The sequence below is a fragment of the Salvelinus namaycush genome, chromosome 28 (assembly GCF_016432855.1).
Source record: "Salvelinus namaycush isolate Seneca chromosome 28, SaNama_1.0, whole genome shotgun sequence".
In the NCBI taxonomy this organism is placed as follows: Eukaryota; Metazoa; Chordata; class Actinopteri; order Salmoniformes; family Salmonidae; genus Salvelinus; species Salvelinus namaycush.
In genome coordinates, this window is record NC_052334.1 from 43,878,298 (window position 1) to 43,904,130 (window position 25,833).

The 25,833-nt window shown below is 42.2% G+C and overlaps 1 protein-coding gene across 1 annotated transcript in view; it reads left to right on the plus strand.

The window, feature by feature from the left end:
• The window catches only part of babam2 (BRISC and BRCA1 A complex member 2), a 200,496-nt gene that overhangs the window by 25,771 nt on the left and 148,892 nt on the right, over positions 1 to 25,833 (plus strand). Inside the window, exon 4 of the mRNA XM_038967050.1 lies at positions 5,772 to 5,866. Coding sequence (XP_038822978.1) covers positions 5,772 to 5,866 — 95 coding nt within the window. The remainder of the gene's footprint in view (positions 1 to 5,771; positions 5,867 to 25,833) is intronic.

Genomic DNA, 25,833 nt, shown 5'->3' on the forward strand with positions numbered 1-25,833 from the left:
TTAGCAAGTTGTTCCTAAATCTTGTTAGCCGCTAATCGCTAGCTAGCTAATAAATGTACTGTAGCAACGCTGGGTTTATAAACGCGGATATGGACTCTGCCGCTTCAGCATGCTTTTGCGGCACAGTCGATAGCGCGCTGGACTTCAGGCTAGAAGGTTGAGGGTTCGAGACCTGCTCCCTGCCTGTTTCATTACAGTACTGAGTAAGAGCAAGCGTAAGGAGCTATACAGCCTGTTAATACCAGTGATTGTGTAGACCTAAATCAGCATGTTGTTTGTGCCACAGTGTCTTCTAAATTAAAGAGGTAAACGCAAAGCAAGAATATATTTGCTACATGAAGTAGCTAAGAGAACATTAAATGTAGCCAAAGATTATAGGGTCCCCTAGGAAACACAGGAAACACAGGAAACACCTATCAACACATCAGTTCCTACCCTGTCACAATAACTCCCTGGCATTTTCATTCGTTGTCATGTCAAACAACACTGTATTAAAAGTGCCCACTTTTATATTCTACCTATATAATTAGAATAGACATTCTATTCCCATGATTCTAACAGTTAACCCAAGTGTTTTGCTCTAAATGGCAAGTCAAATTGCAACATTTGCTTAAAAATAAGGCCCAGATTACTTGCCCATATTGTGCAGCCCTACGTGGCAGTGTGGAAATGATCTCAAATGCAGAAATTGATGAAGATTAAGACTTTTTTGGGGTTGAAGTTGAATTGAACAGTATATAACAATCAGAATGGAGAAAGACCCATTGAAATCACTTAGAATGTATGTGTTGCCACCCTAAGGTCATGCACTACTCATAAAGCAAATGTAGAACTTTTATTATAAAAAAATATATAAAATACCGTCTCGCCCAGCCCTAATCTAGCATGGGTAGGGTGGTCATCTGAATCAGGGTTAGTTTGGCAGCCGGGGTGAAAGAGGAGCGATTTACGATAGAGGAAACCAAGTCTAGATTTAACTTTAGCCTGCAGCTTTGATATGTGCTGAAAGAAGGACAGTGTACCGTCTAGCCATACTCCCAAGTACTTGTATAAGGTGACTACCTCAAGCTCTAAACCCTCAGAAGGGGTAAGCACACCTGTGGGGAGAGGGGCATTCTTCTTACCAAACCACATGCCATATCCATTCAGACCCCTGCAATTTAGTTGGTACATCATTGAAATGTAAATTGAATTGAAATATTAATAGCCCTGTAACATCAAAGACCCACTATAATATTTTACAGTAGGTATGGGGTTCTTTTCTGCTCATGAATTCTCATTTCTACTCCAAACCCACCACTGGTGTGCATGACCAAAGAGCTCTATTTTCACATCATCCAACAAATGTTAATGCCTGATGTTTGCTAAACAGCATTGGCACTTGGATTGGAACCGGTGCTTTGGTCAGAGGATATGGAAAATAAAGCTCTATGGTCTCGTACGCCATTGGTGGGTTTGGCGTCAAAATGAGAATGCATGAGCAGAAAAGAACCCCATACCTACTGTAAAATATGGTGGTGGATCTTTGATGTTATGGGGCTATGTTGCTTCCACTGGTCCTGGGACCCTTGTTAAGCTCAACGGAATCAAGCGCTTTACCCTGTATCAATCAATCAATTTTATTTTATATAGCCCTTCGTACATCAGCTAATATCTCGAAGTGCTGTACAGAAACCCAGCCTAAAACCCCAAACAGCTAGTAATGCAGGTGTAGAAGCACGGTGGCTAGGAAAAACTCCCTAGAAAGGCCAAAACCTAGGAAGAAACCTAGAGAGGAACCAGGCTATGAGGGGTGGCCAGTCCTCTTCTGGCTGTGCCGGGTGGAGATTATAACAGAACTATGCCAAGATGTTCAAAATGTTCATAAGTGACAAGCATGGTCAAATAATAATCATGAATAATTTTCAGTTGGCTTTTCATAGCTGATCATTAAGAGTTGAAAAACAACAGGTCTGGGACAGGTGGCGGTTCCATAACCGCAGGCAGAACAGCTGAAACTGGAATAGCAGCAAGGCCAGGCGGACTGGGGACAGCAAGGAGTCACCACGGGCGGCAGTCCCGACGCATGGTCCTAGGGCCCAGGTCCTCCGAGAGAAAGAAAGAGAGAAGGAGAAAATTAGAGAGAGCCAAGATTTTCAAAATGTTCATAAATGACAAGCATGGTCAAATAATAATCAGGAATAAATCTCAGTTGGCTTTTCATAGCCGATCATTAAGAGTTGAAAACAGCAGGTCTGGGACAGGTAGGGGTTCCATAACCGCAGGCAGAACAGTTGAAACTGGAATAGCAGCAAGGCCAGGCGGACTGGGGACAGCAAGGTGTCAGCATGCCCGGTAGTCCTGACGTATGGTCCTAGGGCTCAGGTTCTCAGAGAGAAAGAGAGAACGAGAGAATTAGAGAGAGCATACTTAAATTCACACAGGACACTGGATAAGACAGGAGAAGTACTCCAGGTATAACCAACTGACCCTAGCCCCCCGACACATAAACTACTGCAGCATAAATACTGGAGGCTGAGACAGGAGCGGTCAGGAGACACTGTGGCCCCATCCGAAGAAACCCCCGGACAGGGCCAAACAGGAAGGATATAACCCCACCCACTTTGCCAAAGCACAGCCCCCGCACCACTAGAGGGATATCCTCAACCACCAACTTACAATCCTGAGACAAGGCCGAGTATAGCCCACAAAGGTCTCCACCACAGCACAAACCAAGGGGGGGCGCCAACCCAGACAGGAAGATCACGTCAGTAACTCAACCCACTCAAGTGACGCACCCCTCCTAGGGACGGCATGAAAGAGCACCAGCAAGCCAGTGACTCAGCCCCTGTAACAGGGTTAGAGGCAGAGAATCCCAGTGGAGAGAGGGGAACCGGCCTGGCAGAGACAGCAAGGGCGGTTCGTTGCTCCAGAGCCTTTCCGTTCACCTTCACACTCCTGGGCCAGACTACACTCAATCATATGACCTACTGAAGAGATAAGTCTTCAGTAAAGACTTAAAGGTTGAGACCGAGTCTGCGTCTCTCACATGGGTAGGCAGACTGTTCCATAAAAATGGAGATCTATAGGAGAAAGCCCTGCCTCCCGCTGTTTGCTTAGAAATTCTAGGGACAATTAGGAGGCCTGCGTCTTGTGACCGTAGCGTACGTATTGGTATGTACGGCAGGACCAACTCGGAAAGATAGGTAGGAGCAAGCCCATGTAACGCTTTATAGGTTAACAGTAAAACCTTGAAATCAGCCCTTGCCTTAACAGGAAGCCAGTGTAGGGAAGCTAGCACTGGAGTAATATGATCAAATTTCTTGGTTCTAGTCAGGATTCTAGCAGCCGTATTTAGCACTAACTGAAGTTTATTTAGTGCTTTATCCGGGTAGCCGGAAAGTAGAGCATTGCAGTAGTCTAACCTAGAAGTAACAAATGCATGGATTAATTTTTCTGCATCATTTTTGGACAGAACATTTCTGATTTTTGCAATGTTACGTAGATGGAAAAAAGCTGTCCTTGAAACAGTCTTGATATGTTCGTCAAAAGAGAGATCAGGGTCAAGAGTAACGCCGAGGTCCTTCAGTTTTATTTGAGACGACTTTACAACCATCAAGATGAATTGTCAGATTTAACAGAAGATCTCTTTGTTTCTTGGGACCTAGAACAAGCATCTCTGTTTTGTCCGAGTTTAAAAGTAGAAAGTTTTCAGCCATCCACTTCCTTATGTCTGAAACACAGGCTTCTAGCGAGGGCAATTTTGGGGCTTCACCATGTTTCATTGAAATGTACAGCTGTGTGTCATCCGCATAGCAGTGAAAGTTAACATTATGTTTTCGAATAACATCCCCAAGAGGTAAAATATATAGTGAAAACAATAGTGGTCCTAAAACGGAACCTTGAGGAACACCGAAATGTACAGTTGATTTGTCAGAGGACAGACCATTCACAGAGACAAATATATCCTGTACCAGGATATGTGAGCCAAAAACCTGGTTACCTTTGCCAGGAGCCGGAAACTTGGCCGCATGTAGATCTTCCAGAAAGACAATAACCCCAAGCACACATCAAAATCCACAAAGAAATGGTTAATTGGCAACATAACCAACATTTTACAATTGCCATCTCAGTCTCCGTACAAACCTGTGGTTTGAATTTAAGAGGATAGTCCATAAGCACAGATGAAGGACATCAAGGATCTGTCAGGATTTTGTATTGGGGAATCGTCTAAGATCCTTCCCAATGTGTTTTCCAGCTCATAAAACATTGTAGGCTCAGTGCCGTTATCCTCGCAAGGTGAAGTATTGAACGGTATTGAAAACAGGGGTGTCTAATTTTGCCCCCGAACTTTTTTGAGAAAAAAAATGTTTTATATAAAAAACTTTCTCTGAGCAATTGTATTAGTTTAAGATAATATTTCCCCATTTAAAAAAAAATAAGAAAAAGAAATTGCATACAATATAGCGCAGTATTTGAATTGTTTTATACAGTCATTTTTGCTGATCTTTATCAAGGTTGTCAATAATGGAAGATGGAAGATTGACAGTATCATTTTGACAGTATCATTTAAAACAATTGATATTCCTATTCAAGTCATCATTCTCTGATGTGTGGACCCTCCAACCATCTTTGTGCTACCATTTTAAAGTTAAAACAAAACGAGATGTAATAAAATCAGCCGAAACATGACATCCACCCTGTATTCAAGGGCATGCTGTGGGCACAACACGAACACCTCAGATGATATAAGATAGGGTCTAAGCTGCAACATATGCGAAAATGAAAAAAATCTAAGTTGACACATTTTTTGATAATTGCGGTTAAAGGTAAAAAAAAAAAAAAGAAAGAAAAAAGGACATTTGTATTATACAAACATTTTACTTTGACAACCCCGTCGTTAAGCTTCTCAATTATCAAACTCAACCCATTTATCTCTTCCAGTGATGAAGACATGGATGTCTCATGGTAGGGTGGGGTTTTCAAAATGGGTCAACTTTGAGCACACCTATCTCCTAAATGTTTTGGCATTCAGGTCCAAAGAATGACTTTCTGACCACTTCTACCATTGGCAAATATGTATCGAAAGTTTCGTTCAAATCAAAAGCGGTGCAGTCAAAAAGCTATTGAAATCAAATGGAGCGACCCTATATTGACCGAGTTCTAGGGTAGCCTATTCAATCCCCCAACTCGGTTCATTTCCGTATCACAATTGGTAGACTATTCTGTGAGGGCCTATGGCAAATAGTACAATTTCAAGCATTTAACCAGAACAACATGATTGTCTGGTTTTATTTTTCAGGCCTTGTAAATGTTTGAGTGTTACTGGAAATAGGAACTAGGCGGTTGGGCTGTCAGTGGTATGTGTTTTTGTTGTTCGTGCACCATGTTTTTGGAAAAGTGTAGCCACCTGTATTCACCTGTTCTCATTTGATAACAGTGCAGGTCCATTTCATCTCAAGTTACATTACAGAGTTGAGTGTAAAACAGCAGAGTGATTGGGCAAAACAGCTAAGAGCTCATGTTGATGCAAGTGGTCATCAATCTCTTCAGCTAGAATCAAAGTCATTTTGTTCACCTAATGTCTTAATTCAGTTGAGCCATTGTAGTAAACACATTTTCCCCATCTCTGTAGAATCGACCTCTTTTCAGAATAAGATGTTTCTGTGCGCTCTCTGCTTGAGTAGTAAACATTGCTATGGTGGGCTGAATTCAATTCGAGGAATCTTTCTTTACGTGTTGTGTGAAAGGTGTGACAAAGCGGACTTGTGATCATTCTGTTCTTTTCTCAGGGGATATCATCTTCAATGCACGGGATCCAGAACTACCTCCAGACTTCATATTTGGAGAGGATGCAGAATTCCTGCCAGAACCCTCAGAACTACCAGTGAGTACAATTCCCCACCTCATTCATTTCCCACAATTCCCCACAGCTTAGCCAGTTCATCACCCTGGCCTAATGTGAATGACTCGCCAAGTTGCTGCTCAGACAGGCTCAATGTGGTGAGCAATAGAAGGCAGATGACTCTGCTGCTCTGGTTTATGGTCCAAATGTTTGGACCATTCTGTTGCTTTGACGCACTTTTATCTGGAACTCAAGTGCCGTTATTGATATGTGAGGATGAGTCAGCAGCCATATTGACCCCACGACCCCCAATGTTCTGTTGAAAAAGCGTTGGTGCGTTGCGTAATCACTTCTTCTGAATGTGCTGGCTTGCATGTCCTCCTCCCTTCTTTAGAAAACTGTCGATTGCGACAGGAGTGTGGTTCGGACTGCCTTAAAAATAGGTTCCTATACATTAGCTAAATAATTAGCTTAAATTGCACACTAAGATATTTAGACACGTACTTATTATAATATAAGACATACAGCAATCCAGTGTTTCTTCTCGAAAAATGTGTAATGGGGGGGCACCGTCTAAAATATAATTTTCACCTACAGAAATAAGCCCAGTAACATATTGTTTAAATTATTTTTACATATTGGACCATGTGCATTGCCTTCGGAAAGTATTCAGACCACATTGTGTTACGTTACAGCCTTATTCTAAAATTGATTAAATAGTTTTCCCCCCTCATCGGTCTACACACAATACCCCATGATGACAAAGCAAAAACTGAACAGTTTTTTTGTAATTTTTGCTAATTTAGTTAAAATAAAAAACTGAAATATACATTAACATAAGTATTCAGACCCTTTACTCAGTACTTTGTTGAAGCACCTTTACAGCATTGAGTCTTCTTGGGTATGACGCGACAAGCTTGGCACTAGAGGTCGACCGATTAATCGGAATGGTCGAGTAATTAGGGCCGATTTCAAGTTTTCATAACAATCGTAAATCGGTATTTTTGGACACCGATTTGGCCGATTTATTTTATTTTACTTTTACTACACCTTTGTTTAACTAGGCAAGTCAGTTAAGAAGACATTCTTATTTTCAATGACGGCCTAGGAACGGTGGGTTAACTGCCTTGTTCAGGGGCAGAACGACAGATTTTTACCTTGTCAGCTCGGGGATTCAATCTGGCAACCTTACTAGTCCAACGCTCTAACCACATTGCACTCCTCGAGGAACCTGCCTGTTACGCGAATGCAGTAAGAAGCCAAGGTAAGTTGCTAGCTAGCATTAAACTTATCTTATAAAAAACAATCAATCAATTATAATCACTAGTTAACTACACATGGTTGATGATATTACTAGTTTATCTAGCGTGTCCTGCGTTGCATATAATCGACGCGGTTCGTATTCGCGAAAAAGGACTGTCGTTGCTCCAACGTGTACCTAACCATAAACATCAATGCCTTTCTTAAAATCAATACACAAGTATATATTTTTAAACCTGCATATTTAGTTAATTTTGCCTGCTAACATTAATTTCTTTTAACTAGGAGAATTGTGTCACTTCTCTTGCAACAGAGTCAGGGTATATGCAGCAGTTTGGGCCGCCTGGCTCGTTGCGAACTGTGTGAAGACTATTTCTTCCTAACAAAGACAGCCAACTTCGCCAAACGGGGGATGATTTAACAAAAGCGCATTTGCGAAAAAAGCACAATCGTTGCACGACTATACCTAACCATAAACATAAATGCCTTTCTTAAAATCAATACACAGAAGTATATATTTTTTAAACTTGCATATTTAGCTAAAAGAAATCCAGGTTAGCAGGCAATATTAACCAGGTGAAATTGGGTCACTTCTCTTGCGTTCATTGCACGCAGAGTCAGGGTATATGCAACAGTTTGGGCCGCCTGGCTCGTTGCAAACTAATTTGCCAGAATTGTACGTAATTATGACATAACATTGAAGATTGTGCAATGTAACAGGAATATTTAGACTTATGGATGCCACTCGTTAGATAAAATACGGAAGGGTTCCGTATTTCACTGAAAGAATAAACGTTATGTTTTCGAAATGATAGTTTCCGGATTCGACCATATTAATGACCAAAGGCTCGTATTTCTGTGTGTTATTATGTTATAATTAAGTCTATGATTTGATAGAGCAGTCTGACTGAGAGATGGTAGGCAGCAGCAGGCTCATACGCATTCATTCAAACAGCACTTTCATGCGTTTTGCCAGCAGCTCTTCACAATGCTTAATAAAGTCATTATTACAAATACATTTAAAAAATCGGCCGATTAATCGGCATCGGCTTTTTTTGGTCCTCCAATAATCGGTATCGGCGTTGAAAAATCATAATCGGTCGACCTCTACTTGGCACACTTGTATTTGGGGAGTTTCTCCCATTTTTCTCTGCAGATCCTCTCAAGCTCTGTCAGGTTGGATGGGGAGCGTCGCTGCACAGCTTTTTTCTGGTCTCTCCAGAGATGTTCGATCATGTTCAAGTCCAGGCTCTGGCTGGGCCACTCAAGGACATTCAGAGACTTATACCGAAGCCACTCCTGCGTTGTCTTGGCCGTGGGCTTAGGGTCGTTGTCCTGTTAGAATGTGAACCTTCACCCCAGTCTGAGGTCCTGAGCGCTCTGGAGCAGGTTTTCATCAAGGATCTCTCTGTACTTTGCTCGATCCTGACTAGTCTGCTAGTCCCTGCCGCTGAAAAACTTCCTGATTAGTACTGCAGAGATGGTTGTCCTTCTGGAAGGTTCTCCCATCTCCACAGAGGAACTCTAGAGCTCTGTCAGAGTGATCATCGGGTTCTTGGTCAACTCCCTGACCAAGGCCCTTCTCCCCCGATTGCTCAGTTTGGCTGGGCGGCCAGCTCTAGGAAGAGTCTTGGTGGTTCCAAACTTCTTCCATTTAAGAATGATGGAGGCCACTGTGTTCTTGGGGGATCTTCAATGCTCTGACGTGCATTGTCAACTAGGGGAGCTTATATAGACAGGTGTGTGCCTTTCCAAATCATGTCCAATCAATTGAATTTACCACAGTTGTAGAAACATCTCAAGGATAATCAATGGAAACAGGATGCACCTGAGCTCAATTTCGAGTCTCATGTATATTTTTTTATATACATTTACAAAATGTGATTTAAAAAAAGTAGTTAGCAATCTATTGATGAATTTTATGTCCCAAAAAACTTAGCGTAACTTGGGGTATTCCACCACCTGGTGTAAAACACCCCTGCCTGTAATTCTCACAGAAACCACTTCATGTCACAATGTTTCCCCAAACACTTTCCCTGGTTCCCACTACTCTTGCGCAACTAAAAATGTAATCTGTCTCATCACAATTTAAGTCACTCCCAAAAAAGGATTTTGAGGTAGGGTGACGTTTTTTCTCAAGTTAACCTACAATTGACATTTAGCCCCACTCTCCCCTATGCCCTCACTGCAAATTACAGGTGCTTAACCATGCACTGCTAAAAACTCTGGGTTTTAAATGGTGCAGTTTGTGCATTTTTAGGAGTTGAGAACTAAATAAAGTAGGAAGGGAAAGCTGGGATCCCCTTTTTTTTACACAAAGACTATTCAAACTGCAGTTTTCCCCGCGATTGCAAAAATGTTATATTTTTTTCCATGTTCTATATTTTTGGGGCGTGGCAGCAATGATTTTTGCCGTGGCGCAGCGACCACTGCTAAATGACTGCAGCGGAAACACTGCAGCAATCTTCGGGAACTTTCTATTGCAGGTTGCTAGTCTGGTCCAGAAAAAAAAAACTTCAAACAAACAAAACAACAGTGTCCAACATAGGGATGACCTCAGCAAACCAACCTGCCATTTGTTGCATATATTGTCTCCCCAACAGGCTTCAGCAGGTGTCTGTGAGTTAAGTTCAGGGCAGTTGGAAGACAGGGCATTTCACATGGGCGTCAACTCCCCCAGCACAGTCTAGGAACAAACGCATGACCTCGGAATCCGCCAGCACTCACGCAACAGATTTATGGTAAAGTAATAAGAAGATAGTAAAAGGGAAGAGTTGAACGGTAACCAGGAATTAGACATAGGCTACGGCGCTCACTTGTGAATATGTTGTCCCTGTGGAAAACTCCCTGCTGGAAACGGATGCCAGACGAGGCGCTGAGAGGCTTGGCAAGAGGCGGCTGTTATCGTTGCTGTTGCTACAGGGTCTTAACGTTGTCCACAGGGCTATTTTTAAAGCCACCTAACAGGGAGAAGTTAAATTCCCCAGCCTGTCAGAGTCTGGGAGACAAGGGGGGAGGTATTGCTCACTGTCTCGTAAAACAGCTGCACACATAAGGGGAAGCACCTCCATCGCGTCAGTGTTTGGCAGCCCCTCTGTCTTTAGTCTTTCTTGCCATGTTTTCTTAATCCTTACTTTTTCTCTACCCGGGATGTTTTTCCCGGGTAGAGAAAGTCTCGCCCTCCTGCTCTCTTACTCCATAAAACCTTGTTTTCTCACTGCTTCAGTTCATTTCCCACCATTGACTAGTAAGCGGACCCCTTCGCCAGTAATCGTTATGAATCAGTTTGTGAACCGGAAACTTTAGGGTAGGAGTTTGGAAAGAGACAAATGTAAACCACTGAACCAGGTGACTGAGTAACTTGTTTCCTCATAGGAAGAAGAACTTGCAGCAGCTGCATAAACCACATTTTGACTAACCCTTGGAAAAAGGAGCTCATTTGCCATTTTGCACTGTTATCCTATTTGTAGAGTGGAGGGAGGAGTATGTTGCAACATGGGTATTGAGAGACTCATTTACACCTGACGGCTTCTAAGCTGCTTCAAAGCTATAGCGTAGTTTGGTGATGATCCTAATGAGTTCAGGTGGTGCACACCGTTCACGTTACTTGGAAGAACACACACATAGCCTCACAGTGGTGAGTGTACACACACATAGTGTGGTTTGGCTCACTGTTCAAATGTTGCGTTCATCTTTAGATCTCAGGTGGGGATTTTGGACAAACAGGTTTCTTGGTGCATGCACTCAGGACAGGAAGCCAAGAGACACAAGAGTGCAGCAAGTGTAGGCTGCACAGTTCATCTACGTACACACACCCAAACACGCCCAAACACACCCAAACACTTGCTACTGAATTTAACCATTAATCACACCTCACTCTCTTGACCAAACAACCAACAGGACGCTGAGATTTTCCATTTAATCAACATCCCAACATGTAGCATACCTTTATGTTGAATATTTTCATTTATCTGTTCCATATTTTAACTGATATTTGTTTGCTTATTTATGCATTTGGTGTCTACAGAATACTATCCTTGTAACAGTCATATATTTACAGCTAGTCAGATAGCTAGCTAGCTACCTAGAGGATATTAGCAACATGCCCTTATTTTACCAGATCCTCTTCTCCTTCAGCCAGTGGAGGTCTATATTTAATTCCTTAAAATGTCTGGCAACTATATGAACGAGGTGAAATCCATTTCAATTCATTGTGTTAGAATGCACTGCTCTATTAAAGCTTAACTGGCTTTGATTGTGGGGGCTGTCTCGTTCGACTTCAGTGAAGCTTTTGACATTATCGATCATAGTCTGCTGCTGGAAAAAATGTATGTGTTATGGCTTTATACCCCCTGCTATAATGTGGATAAAGAGTTACTTGTCTAACAGAACACAGAGGGTGTTCTTTAATGGAAGCCTCTGAAATATAATCCAGTTAGAATCAGGAATTCCCTAGGGTAGCTGTTTAGGCCCCTTGCTTTTTTCCATTTTTACTAATGACATGCCGTAATTGCCGGGGTGATTATCAACTGGGCACGGCACCTTGGTGGTTCCAACCTTCTTACATTTAAGAAGGATGGAGGCCACTGTTTTTGGGGACCTTCAATGCTGCAGAAATGTTTTGGTACCTTTCCTCAGATCTGTGCCTCGACACAATCCTGTCTCGGAGCTCTACGGACAATTCCTTCGACCTCATGGCTTGGTTTTTGCTTTGACATGAACTGTCAACTGTGATACTTTATAGACAGGTGTGTGCTTTTCCAAATCATGTCAAGTTGTAGAAAAATCTCAAGGATGAGCAATGGAAGCAGGATGCATCTGAGCTCAATTTCGAGTGTCATAGCAAAGGGTCTGAATACTTTTTTTTCCTGAAAACTTGTTTTCGCTTTTTCATGAAGGGGTATTGTGTGTAGATTGAGGAGTTTTTTATTTATTTAATCCGTTTTAGAATAAGGCTGTAACGTAACAAAATGTGGAACAAGTCAAGGGGTCTGAATACTTTCCGAATACACTGTACCACATAAAGGAAAGACGAATGGGTTTATTGAAGGAAAGAGGGAGTCACTGTTTCATCCCTTTACTAGACTGACACATTTGTTTCGGCATAACCTAACGACTCAATCTTTGTTTTTAATTGGTGGTTATGTGCCTGCTGAACAAAGAGCGGTTATTTGCGGTGAGGAGCGTGCTGAGATAGTGGTTGGAATAGGCTGGAATACGTGATCAAATTATGACGATGGGAAACACTCAGAGACGGATAAAGCAATGAGGTAAATGTGATCGATGAGTAGGCCCTAAATGGAGCTGTGCTGGTCTAGAGACTAGACCCGTGGGTCTTTCCTTTGTGGGCGGGTGGATTGAGACTACGGTCTTGACACCTTGCTGCCTTTATTTTATTGAGTGGGTAGGCTTGATTTTTTTTTTTTTTACATAGTTATTTTGGAAGACTTCAGACCAAATGTGATTCGCTCAGGTTTCATTGAAAGTAGAAATGCTGAATAGTGTTAACAGCACTTCAGTTTCAATGTGGTTTCCATCCAGTCTACATAACAGTGTTATAAACAGCCCAAATGGATGCCTTGTGGCCCAACTTGGCTTCCTAATTGAGGTTAGTAGCTCGCTACTACCCTTTCAAAATACCATAATTAGCCCCCATCCAAGTCTATAAAGTTCCCTCGTAGAACTTGGCAGCCCCCCTGTTCTCATTGTTTCCTCTTCATTTCCCACCAGTCCACTGTGGGTCTACTCATCCAATAGAAGAGGTCTATGGGCCACACTCCTGCTAGCCGGTCCCAAGCCTCTTAATTGTTCTAGAGGGGCTTGGCTTGAGAGGGGAGGGACTGACGTAGTACAATGGAGAGTGGTGTGGCCGTAAGCACACACCCAAGCCCGATGACAGGAATAATTTGCGGAATGACCGCTAGGGAGCTGCTGGGAAGACGGAGGGAAGCGAGGAAACTGATAGGGAGGGAGATGACTCATTTGGTCACGTGGCAGACTATGTAGTAGTGTACTAGACTGCATGCTGGTTCAAATTTAGAGAACCATTTTTTTATCTGTGATTTGTAGGTTCAGTAGAGATTTTAATTTGAAATGATAGCCAGCATTGTTTTATCAAAGTTTAAATGGTAACCCACATTTGAACTTTACTGAAACAAACAATATTTTGTGGCATATGTTTGTAAGTACTATGTGTTCTTGTCATCTTTCTGTAAAATGAGCGACTTGGAACCAGTCCTGGCAGGCCGCTTAAGTTTTTTTTTTACTGCTTGGTGTCAGTAGACATTACATTTAGTTACCGTAATTTCCGGACTATAAGCCGCTACTTTTTCCCACGCTTTGAACCTTGCGGTTTATACAATGACGCGGCTAATTTATGGATTTTTCCCGCTTTCACAAGATTCATGCCGCCAAAAAACTGAGCACCGTCACATAATGTGACGTAAATCGAGCGCGCTCAAACTTCCCATAATTCTGATTACGGTAGTCATTTTGTCACCCTCATCATGGCAAAGACACGGAGAAATTGTCACGTTCCTGACCTGTTTTTCCTTTTTCTTGTATTTATTTGGTTGGTCAGGGCGTGAGTTGGGGTGGGTTGTCCATGTGTTATTTTTCTATGTCGGGTTGTTTGTGTTCGGCCGGGTATGATTCTCAATCAGAGGCAGCTGTAAATCGTTGTCCCTGATTGAGAATCATACTTTTTGTATCTCGTGTTGTATCTCGTGTCTGTATTCGGGTCGTTTCTCTTTTGTCATTTTGTTTCGTTAGTGTTCCGTTTATTTGGTTAATAAATAATCATGGACACAAACCACTCCGCATATTAGTCTGATCCTTCTCGCCTCTCCTCCTCGTCCGATGAGGAGGATTACGCCGACCGTTACAGAAATGCATATGATGCAGCTTTCAATTTGAAGGCGATCGATCTGGCTGTTGGAAAAGGAAATAGAGCTGCTGCACGGGAGCTTGGCCTTAATGAGTCGATGATAAGACGTTGGAAACAGCAGCGTGAGAAACTGACTCAGTGCAAAAAGACAACAAAAGCTTTCAGAGGAAAGAAAAGCAGATGGCCCGAACTAGAAAATGAGGCTTGGATGACAAGTGGGGAGAAATCCTTCACTAAAACGGGCCGCATGCGAAGAGCAACTTATGGTCAAGTCTGCCAGTGGGTCCTGACAGCGTGGAGCATTGTCAAAAAAAAAAAAAAAATCCACTATCATCAACGGGTTTCGAAAGGCTGGACTGCTGCGTATTGAAGAGGGCAGCATGAGCTCAGCGGGGAATTTGCCTCCGGATGAAAGTGACGAGAGCGACAATGAAAACGATCCAACATCGGATGAAGCAATTCTGAGGCTATTCAACTCCGACACCAAAGGAGATGACTTCAGTGGTTTCAGTGCACAGGAGGAAGATAGTGACCAATGACTTTCTTGGTAGGCTACTGTTTACTGCTATTTTTTTAAAATTTGTTACAAGCCGTGTTTCGTTAAAGCCTATTTATTTTTGTTACAAGCCGTGTTTCGTTTAAAGGCCTATTTATTTTTGTTACAAGCCGTGTTTCGTTTAAAAAGCCTATTTATTTTTGTTACAAGCTGTGTTTCCTTTAAAGGCTGTGTAAAGTTCATTTGTTTCAATGTACCGGTAGGCACCTGCGGCTTATAGACATGTGCGGCTTATTTATGTACAAAATACATTTTTTTTTTAAATTCAGTGGGTGCGGCTTATATTCAGGTGCGCTTAATAGTCCAGCAATTACGGTAAGTGGATTACAAAAATGTACTTGTGCCACAGCTACACTTATCCATACTCCCTAATCTCCCTCTTTGCCTTCTACCTCCACTCGTATGCCCCTCTGTCTCTCTTTGTGTCTGTAATTAGTCATTAGTCAGGTTGAGACCTGCCGAGACCTTTACTGAAAAAAACCCTTGGGACGGGAGTTCCCCAGTGCTTTTCGACCACTGCGCGCGTGTGTGTGTGCGTGTGTGTGCTCAGGATTTATTCTCGATCGAAAAGGGCCTTAGGTGGTGGGCGTGGTGGTGGGCGTGGTAATGGGCGCGGTTGGCACGGCTGCATTTACATTTTTTGGGGGGGGGTGTGTCTACACATCTTGGCAGTGTAGACATTTTAGCATATTTCTTTTTGCCAATTTCCTGCAATTCTACAAATTTCTCCATATAGCTGAGAAATATTTTTGCAGTTTTAATGCACATTTCCTGCAATTCTACACTTTGCCATGGAGCTGAGATACCATTTTTTTTTTTACAGTTTTAAATCTAATTTCCTGCAATTTGATTCATTTTGCCATGGCTAATGCTGTGTTATTTTGCTCAAACATAATAACAAAATCATTACTGCTAATTGTTTTTGGAGTTTTAAATTCTCCCCGACTGTCAAGCTTTTATTTTGGTAATTGTTAATTCTCAAAGATGATATTATTATATTATAATATTGTTTCTAGATACACTATATGTACAAAAGTATGTGGACACACCTTCAAATTACTGGATTTGGCTATTTCAGCCATACCCGTTGCTGACAGGTGTATAAAATTGAGCACACAGCCATGCAATATCCATAGACAAACATTGGCAGTAGAATAGCCTTACTGAAGAGCTCAGTGACTTTCAACATGGCACTGTCATATGATGGCACTTTTCCAAGAAGTCAGTTCGTCAAATTTCTGTCCTGCTAGAGCTGCCCTGGTCAACTGTAAGTGCTGTTATTGTGATGTGGAAACGTCTAGGAGCAACACCGGCTCAGCTGCGAAGTGGTGGGCCACACAAGCTCACAGAACGGGACCGCCGAGTGCTGAAGCGCGTAGCGTTCTAAAAATCTTCGGTCCTCGGTTGCAACACTCGCTACGAGTTCCAAACTGCCTCTGGAAGCAACGTCAGCACAAGAACTGTTCGTTGGGAGCTTTATGGTTTCCATGGCCGAGCAGCCGCACACAAGCCTAAGATCACCATGCGCAAGGCCAAGCGTCGACTGGAGTGGTGTGAAGCTCGCCACCATTGGACTCTGGAGCAGTGGAAATGTGCTCTTTGGAGTGATGAATCACGCTTCACCATCTGGCAGTCCGACTGACGAATGTGGGTTTGGCTGAAGCCAGGGGAATGCTACCTGCCCGAATGCATAGTGCCAACTATAAAGTTTGGTGCAGGAGGAATAATGGTCTGGGACTGTTTTTCATGGATCAGGCCCCTTAGTTCCATTGAAGGGTAATCTTAATGCTACAGCATCCAATGTTATTCTAGACAATTCTGTGCTTCCAACTTTGTGGCAACAGGTTGGGGAAAGCCCTTTCCTTTTTCAGCATGACAATGCCCCCATGACAGTGCCCACGTGCACAAAGCGAGGTCCATACAGAAATGGTTTGTCGAGATCTGTGTGGAAGAACTTGACTGGCCTGCAAGGAGCCCTGACCTCAACCCCATCGAACACCTTTGGGATGAATTGGAACGCCGACTGCGAGCCAGGCCTAATCGTCCAACATCCGTGCCCGACCTCACTAATGCTCTTGTGGCTGAATGTAAGCAAGTCCCTGCAGCAATGTTTCAACATCTAGTGTGGAAAGCCTTCCCAGAAGAGTGGAGGATGTTCTAGCAGCAAAGAGGGGACCAACTCCATATCAATGCCCATGATTTTGGAATGAGATGTTCAGGTGTCCACATACTTTTGGTCATGTAGTGTACTTTATATCTGGCTTTAGTTGTTTTAAGTTTACACTGAAAGCGTTTTTCCATCCTGAAAATGTATTACATTTTTTGTACATTTTTGTATTTATTTATGTTTTTACACTGTTTGGACTGCCCAAGTATTATAATAGCAGAAAAATCCCTGGTCCATGCTTTTGTGCGCGCATGTGTGAGGGCAGCAGTGTGTGTGTCTGCGACTGTGAGTGTCCTCTCTCTCTTGCCAGCATGTCCCTGTCCGTCTTTTCAGACACCACAGCTGATTGGTACAGAGACAGCAGGCTTCTCTTAGCCTAGCCCGAATCACAGGCCCCGAAGCCTGCAGAAAAAATGACAGCATTTGAGCCAGTCATGATATGAGAAAAGCTGATAGCGGCGCTAGCAATAGCCTACTCACGCCACCCTGACTGACTCTGCATTGAGAATTACCCACATACAGGATACACATTCCTAGCAAGTTGTATGTGGGACTTTTCTTTTTGGTAAACCCTGCAATTTGTCGAAAGACAAATCCATGGCTTTCCAGCATCGTTAGAGACGTAAAATCTGTCAGAGGTAAACATATAATAACACCCCCCCCCCCGCTGAAACAGAGTTTTTCTTCTTTAAGGCTGGTATAAACACTAGTTGTTTTGTCAGCTGAGGAAACGTATCTGTCGGTGGCCTTGGCGGTCACTGTCATTGACAACAACATTATGTTTTTTTAGTTTAGGGAGAGATAGCAGAGTGCCTGCTACTGTTCTTTCTGAGTGCTTGCTTGTTTGCATTACCACTTGCAAACCGCTAAGTTCTCCTTAACTTTAAAAACAGTACTGGAATTTTGAATGACATGTTCCTGTTATTTGTAACAAATACATTTTAATGACAGCTCGACGAATCTTATGAGACCTTGCTATGGGTTTGAAGGTTACCTACTGTATGCCGACTAAACAAGTGAAAGGCAACTAGGAATCTAGCTTCTATTACACACACTTGTGAGCATTGTGTGTGTGCATGCGTGCGCTTACGTATATAAATTCACCCCGATCATTTTTCCTTTCTAATTGTATGTTGGGATGATTCGATAAATCTCAGCTGTTAACGTGCCTTAATTTGCTGTCAAACAAGGGCATGATTTCTTATAGCTGTTAAGGTAGACCTTCATTGGCATTACTAAATGTTTTGGTTAACCGAAGTTAAGTTAGGTTTACGTTAGTTAGGATTAATACTCCTCTGAGATGTTTGGTCTTGTACAATAAGTCATTGTTCTTAATTTGGCTGAATCCCACTGAGAAAATGCAAAGTAGAACCAATCTAAACATTCGCAATGTTGTGAACATTGCGTCAACCTCCCAACAGTCTTGAATACTAGGCAAAGGGTGCTCTTCCCTTAGTAGTCTAGCTAGGTCCATCTCATTCCCAGTAAACTTGGTAACAATGGTCCCCAGATGGCCCATAAAAAGAGTCGCAGTGACCGTGGCATAGTGTACCAACCGTTGTTCCCTTCCTTCCTGCTTTGCGGAATAACGAGTCCCAGGCATTTATTGGAGAGTTTATTATTGGCTCACTGGCAAAAGTTTATAGAAATGGTTTCATTACGGCCTGCTATTGTTGCGAGCAGGGACGGTTTATGGGAAGGAGTTTTGGCTATTGTTTAACACCCGCTGATGAATAAGAGAGGAAGCTGGAGTTCAAAGCATGGAGACCGAGTGAGGACAGGATACCCATGTTGGTCCAGGGGGAGGTATGGATAAAGCGTCTCAGAGTACAGGTGCTGATCAATGGCTGGGCAATATGGCCAAAATATCAATATTTTTTACACATTTTTGACGGTGTTTTATGTTTGTTAATAATAAAAGTTCTAAATGTGCTTTATGAGTAGTGCGTGACCTTAGGGTGGCAACACATACATTCTAAGTGATTTCAATGGGTCTTTCTCCATTCTGATTGTTTTATACAGGTTCAATCAAACTTTAACCAAAAGTTGATTTCATTTGAGATCATTTCCACACTGCCATGTAGGACTCCACGATATGGTCAAAAATCTAGGCCTTTACTTTTAACCAAATTTTACAATTGCGATTTGACTTGTGATTTTAGAGCAAAACACTTTGGTGAACTTTTGGAATCACGGAAATAGAATGATTATTCTAATTTGATAGATATAATGTAATAGTGGGCACTTTGAACACATAGTTATTTGACATGACAACGAATGAAACGGCCAGAGGTGTTCATAGAATTAGAATAGTAATAGGATCTCTATGGAGGAGTTATTGTGACGGTAGGAACCAGTGTTGGTCTGTGTTTCCCTGGGGGAGTGGGACCCTATAATCTTTGGGTACATTGCATGTTTTCTCTTAATGTAGCGAACATATTCATGTTTCACCTATTTATCTCTGATTTCAAAGGTACTGTTACACAAACACCATTCTGATTTAGGCCTACACCAGCACTGGTATCCGGCTCTATTAACTAGCCAGCTAACAAGCGATTAGTATTAGCTCCTAATGCAATTTTTTTTAGCCGCGACTTTCTAAGAAAAGTCAAACTAGCTGTTTGCAGACAGTAAGATACACAATCTAATAGTGTTATTATAGAACGCTTGTGGATTTATATTTAGAAGCAAAGTGGGAAGCAGCATCATTTTCATCAACATATTTGTTTTATCTGCTGCATTGACCATGCGGACTGACGAGTGTACAGTCAAATCAAATGTTATTGGTCACGTGCTTCGTAAACAACAGGTGTAGACTAACAATGAAATGCTTACTTACGGGTCCTTCCCAACACTGCAGAGAGACAAATATACGAATAATAACACAAGGATTAAATTCGAGATCCGCGACTCGAACTGAGCACGACGGGCCCCGACAGGTAGGGCCTATTAGGTAGGGCCTGTTTAGGTAGGGCCAGGTAGGGCCTGTTTAGGTAGGGCCAGGTAGGGCCTGTTTAGGTAGGGCCTGTTTTTTGCATCAATAACTAGGGACCGGGCAGGGCTCGGGTATCACAAAATTGATTACTGACATTATGAAGCTGTGCCAATTTTCTCGTGCTTTGCTGCGCAGTACAGTCATATCTCAGATCATCACATGGTGTTAGAAGTGCTTCAACCTTGTCAAATATAAAACAGAAAATAATCATTTTCCTTGAGTTTTGTCATGTGTCTTCATTAAGCAGAGCAGCCCAAGCGGAGCCGTTGCTATAGATACTCAATGACTCCGTGAGCCACCGTGAGCTGAGTGCATGCAGAGCGAGCTGCGCGCAGGGATTGAGTGACAGACAGAGCAGAACAGCTAATGGATTTACTAATGGAAGAAGTTATTTTGGGTTCCGGGCAGGGCCGGCCGGCCGGCCTTAAATTTGGCAGAAGCAAATGGACCTAGGTAGGGTAGGGCCTGAACATAGCGGGCATGTGTAGGGCTCGGGCTTAAAATGCATGCCCTTGCGGGGCATTCAAATAAATACACAATGAGTAAAGATAACTCTGCCTTATACACGGGATACTAGTAATGAGTCGATGTACAGGGGTACGAGGTAATTGAGGTAGATACTGTATGTACATATAGGTCAGGGTAAAGTGACTAGGCAACAGGATAGATAATAAACAGCAGCAGCAGTGTATGTGATGTGTCAAAACAGTTAGTGCAAAGATGATAAATGCAGATAGTCCGGGAAGCTATTTGGTTAAATATTTAGTTCATCCTGAATGAGTCGTGAATAATGATGAGTGAGACCGTTACAGAGGCGTAAATATCATACCTCGCCAAAAATGCTAACCTCCCCTGTTATTGTAATGGTGCGAGGTTAGCATGTTTTAGGGGTATGATATTTTTCGGTTTGTAACTTTCTCACGATTCATTCAGGATTATCCTTAATCATGGTAGCATTCACATTAATGTAGAAGTGTTTAGAGAAACATATTATATTCTTATTTACAATCAAAGTGACTTCAATATGACACTACATTATTTACCATTAATTTCTATTGGGCACAAAATAATGAAACACAACCATCCAACAAATGTCGTCACAAGCTTGATGTAGTCATTGGAATATGTGACCAAATACTTCACTTTTTGCTACTTTAATACACACTCAAGTGGATTTGTCCCAATACTTTTGGTCCTCTAAAATACTAGGACTATGTACAAAAAGTGCTGTAATTTCTAAACGGTTTACATGATTTGGATGAAAATACCCTCAAATTCAAGCTGAAATTCTGCACTTTAACTTCATAGTCATTGTATCATTTCAAATCCAAAGTGCTGGAGTACAGAGCCAAAACAACAAAAATTGCCACTGTCCCTATACTTTTGGAGCTCAGTGTATAGTAAAATACGGTATACTGCCCAACCCTACAGTATGCTGATCTAGGATCAGTTTAGCCTTTTAGATCATAGTGGATCAGATTATTATGGACAGGGAAGACCTGATCCAAGATCAGCACACTTACTCTGAGAGGTTCTGCCCCTGAACAAGGCAGTTAACCTGTTCCTAGGCCGTCACTGACAATAATATTTTTTTTCTTAACTGACTTGCCTAGTTCAATAAAGGTAAAATAATAATAATAAAATGTGCAATTAAGTTCTCTCACGTCACCCCGCTCCTCCGCTCTCTCCACTGGCTTCCAGTTGAAGCTCGCATCCGCTACAAGACCATGGTGCTTGCCTACGGAGCTGTGAGGGGAACGGCACCTCCGTACCTTCAGGCTCTGATCAGGCCCTACACCCAAACAAGGGCACTGCGTTCATCCACCTCTGGCCTGCTCGCCTCCCTACCTCTGAGGAAGTACAGTTCCCGCTCAGCCCAGTCAAAACTGTTCGCTGCTCTGGCACCCCAATGGTGGAACAAACTCCCTCACGACGCCAGGTCAGCGGAGTCAATCACCACCTTCCGGAGACACCTGAAACCCCACCTCTTTAAGGAATACCTAGGATAGGATAAAGTAATCCTTCTAACCCCCCCCTCCCCCCCCTTAAAAGAGTTAGATGCACTATTGTAAAGTGGTTGTTCCACTGGATATCATAAGGTGAATGCACCAATTTGTAAGTCGCTCTGGATAAGAGCGTCTGCTAAATGACTTAAATGTAAATGTAAAATGCAATTTGCATGCCCTACCCACCTGGGGGGGATCTCTCTTTTTCAGCCATCTATTTCTTGTGTTTGAGGGGTGCAAAATTCACTTGGCACTTAAATCTCGCTGGATTGATGGCTTTCATTGGACTCCTGCGACTCTTTCATACTCTTGCTTGTGCCTGTTTTTTTTTCCTGTTAACGTTACGACCGTGGAAATGTTCATAATGACCTGACAAACACACTCCAGTAATGGCTGAAATGGGCTTAATGGAATAGATTGTCTTTCCGTTGCATCTATAAGAACGCTAAAGCTTTGTCAGGGATTTAACGCATCATCTCGACATTTACATCACAAAAAAGGGAAGAAATAACTTTATTTTGATGGGCGTACATTTCTTGCGAAATAGAAAAAAGTAATAATTTAATTACAGTTGAAATGTTTGTAAATTAGATGCACTGAAATGAAAGCAACTTCCGAAAATGAACACTCAGAGGGATATTATGTCTGATCTCGCAAACTATGTATAGATAGGTGTTATCTAGAGCCAAGCGTGTTGAATTTTAATCTGAAGGTATCCTACTATTGACACACTTCTTGAATTATGCAACAGAATGTTACAACAACAGTATTTAATGAGTATTTAATGCAGGTAGGCCTAATATATTCATACGGTGCCTTCGAAAAGTATTCAGACCCCTTGACTTTTTCCACGTTTTGTTACAGCCTTATTCTAAAATTGATTAAAATGTTTTTTTCCACCTCATCAATCTACACACAATACCTCATAATGTCAAAGCAAAAACAGTTTTTTAGACATTTTTGCTAATTTATTAAAAACAAAAAATACATAAGGATTCAGACCCTTTACTCCGTACTTTGTTGAAGCACCTTTGGCAGCGATTACAGCCTCAAATCTTCTTGGGTCTGACGCTACAATCTTTGCATTTGGATAATAATGCATTTAAAGCATTTTGAAGATATAAGCCACCTGCATTTGTTTATTAGGCTACTGTGCAGTCTGACAAGTAAACATAGCCTACACTACATACTTTAGTAAACATGGGAAAGTGCCTAATTCCTTACATAAGGGAGAGCAGGCCATGTCCAGATATTCTCGGTGACCTAAAGTACTCATTAACTCTGTCTTTAATGCTTTTCAGGTTGCATCAGTAATGAACAGAAACTTCTGAGACACAGTATTAATGATGAACACCCGGGTTCACTGGTAAGCCATATTTGCCTCGGGATCCATCCCAGTTGGTATTCTGTGCCCACTCGTGGTATCTCTCTTTGGTTACACATCCTTGGAATAGCAGAACAGCATAACGGTCCGGGTGGCCCTTGCTGTGCCTGGTGAGCAGTTGGTCAAGTTCTGTTGTCAGAAGAGGAATGGAAATGTCAGGGTGAACCGACGACCTGACGAACCCGCCATGTATGTTGACTCTGCCTGTCGGAGGTGGAGTTCCAGAGCTCACAGGGTGCCTGGCATGGATTGTGACTCCATCTCGTTCCTTGCCCTCTTCAATGCGTCATTCTCCACCAATGCCGCCTGTCTCTGGACCAATGCATCAGCTGTCGCCCGTATCTCTGCCCTCCGATAATGTTTCTCTTTCTGCTGGTCTGCCTTCAATGACTCGATCTCGGTCTTCAAAGTTTGAATCGGATCCATGTGCACCTTCATCAGATGAGCAGAATGGTACCGCCCTGAGCCCTCATCAATCACAGTGGCCTATGATAGAAACGGTAGATCAATTAAGAACTAAAAGTGACTCCAACACACACATGCTGCGTACACATTTGAAGAATCTTGCAAAACTAACCGCTTTCTTGGCAACCAATGTGTTTTTTCTCGGTGCGGCCCATTGTCCAGCTCTTTGTCCACTGATCTCCACGGATGGTTGTCGGCATGGTTGTATGCTCTGCAAAAACACATTCACGTTTTTAGTACACATTCATTGATTTATTTTTATTTAACCTTTATTTTATTATCGATTTTATTACACAGTATGCCTACACATTGATAGGCTATATACTTTTTTTTTTTTTAAGAAAATGCACTGAAACTAAAACACCTTTAGTTTTGGTGATCCTCTCAGCGCCGGCTCATTTTCAAGTCCTCTCGTGGTTACGGTCCCTGGAACGGGTAGCATCTGCATTTTGAATTTCTTTTTCTAGTTATTTAATTAACGGAAGCATAAAGATGTTGACGAAGAGATACTGTACTGCTGTTTTGAGTTAGAAATGTTACACTTTTTTTGTAGCACTTAGAGTACTTAATTAAGCATTGAGTACATTGCAAGTACACCTACAGTAGCCGGGCTATAAGAGTCTATTGTCCTGCTAATTGGGCTACAAGTGTTTGAAAACCTGTTTTCAAAATGCCACCAGCTGTCCATCACTACTGTAAATAAAAACACAGCATCTTGTTTACGTCTTGTGTCTACCTTTCCTTTTATTACTTTTAGAGTTTGGGATTAACAAATGTGTGCTTTTCATGTCATTTTTCCTTAAATCCAGTTCTGATTTAAGTATAACTTTTGACTGACGCCTTTAGTGAGAGGTCTAATGCTTTAATATTTAATCATATCTGCCCTCCAAATTCATATCTACGGGGCATTTTTCACGCCATTATTAGTTACATTGTTTTAGTTTGAACGTGCAGACTGGCACTAAGAACAGCGGGAACGTTTCCCTAGTCAGCGCCATTATTAGTGCAATGCCCCTTAAAGTGTTGCTCTGTGCTACCCAGTGGGGCGGGGTGTGGGTCCACCCCCCCTTCCTCTTCCTCCCTTCCCCATGGGCTAGGTCCGTCTTCTGTGCACCGCTCTGTGGCCCATCCCGTGCCCCCTGCCCTCGTGCCTTGAACCTTGCACGCCCACCGCTATTTCAGTGGATACAGCTGGAGAACTGCAAGGCAATCCCATTGTGTGCCACTCGGGAGCCATGACCAATATGACCTGCTAATAACAGGGTTAATAATATATCTGTGAGAATATCCAAGGGGCTTTTATATGAATCTAAATTAATAATAATAATAATCGCTTTGTTTAAAAAAAAAAGTACATTTTGGAGATGATTTCATTTTCAAATAACGTTAAATGAGCGAGAAAAAGACCGTTCTTGAACATGGGGTGAGACATTGTTACTAATTTGTAAATGAAGCCAGTTTGTTATTTAGAATTATTTATTTGTTTTTAGAGAGAGAAAAACCAAAAACCTACAGTCATCTCATGGGTCTCCCAGTTGAGGCCGGCATGGGTATTGAACCAGCATCTGTAGCAACACAGCTTGCACTGCGATGCAGGGTCTTAGACCGCTGCGCCACTCAGGTGCTGTACAACGTGACCGGTCGGGAGTAGGCTACAGTACTACAGTAAAAGCAAAATAATCCTATAATTTCCACACCCTATTTGTAGTCTAAGTTTCTCGTAGAATAAAAACCTTAATGTAACAACCAGTTTTTAAAAATATTGAAGTCGTGCACAATTATCCATTTCTATTTAGGTTTATGTTTCCCATTCATTGTCAATTAGAGACACAGTAGCGCCAAAAGCATAATCAGTGCTCTAACTCCCCCTTGCGCTGGTCTGGAGCAATGAAGTGGTGACGCAGGATACCGTACGAAACCACAAATTACCTTAAAGTCCCACAGCATAATCGCAAAACTTTTAGTGGAGCCACCACTGTAGTGCCATGTTGGGCCCAAGCCGCATGGTTGTCTTTAGGAACACTACAGGGCTGAGGATTCCATTGCCAAGTGTCTTAAACACATGACAAGAGCAATTTAATGTGATCTTAGACTTGGCACTTTCCGTGGGCGAAACAGGGTACGAGCCCACACTTCAATTAGAAGACTAACTGCGGATTAATTTAATACTTTTTTTTTTTTTTTTACGCCTGATACGTTCAAGTCAGCAAGCGATTTATTGGATCAGGTTGCCAGCATATATAAAAATCACATTAAATGCACAAACAAATATTTGCCTTGGCCTATATAA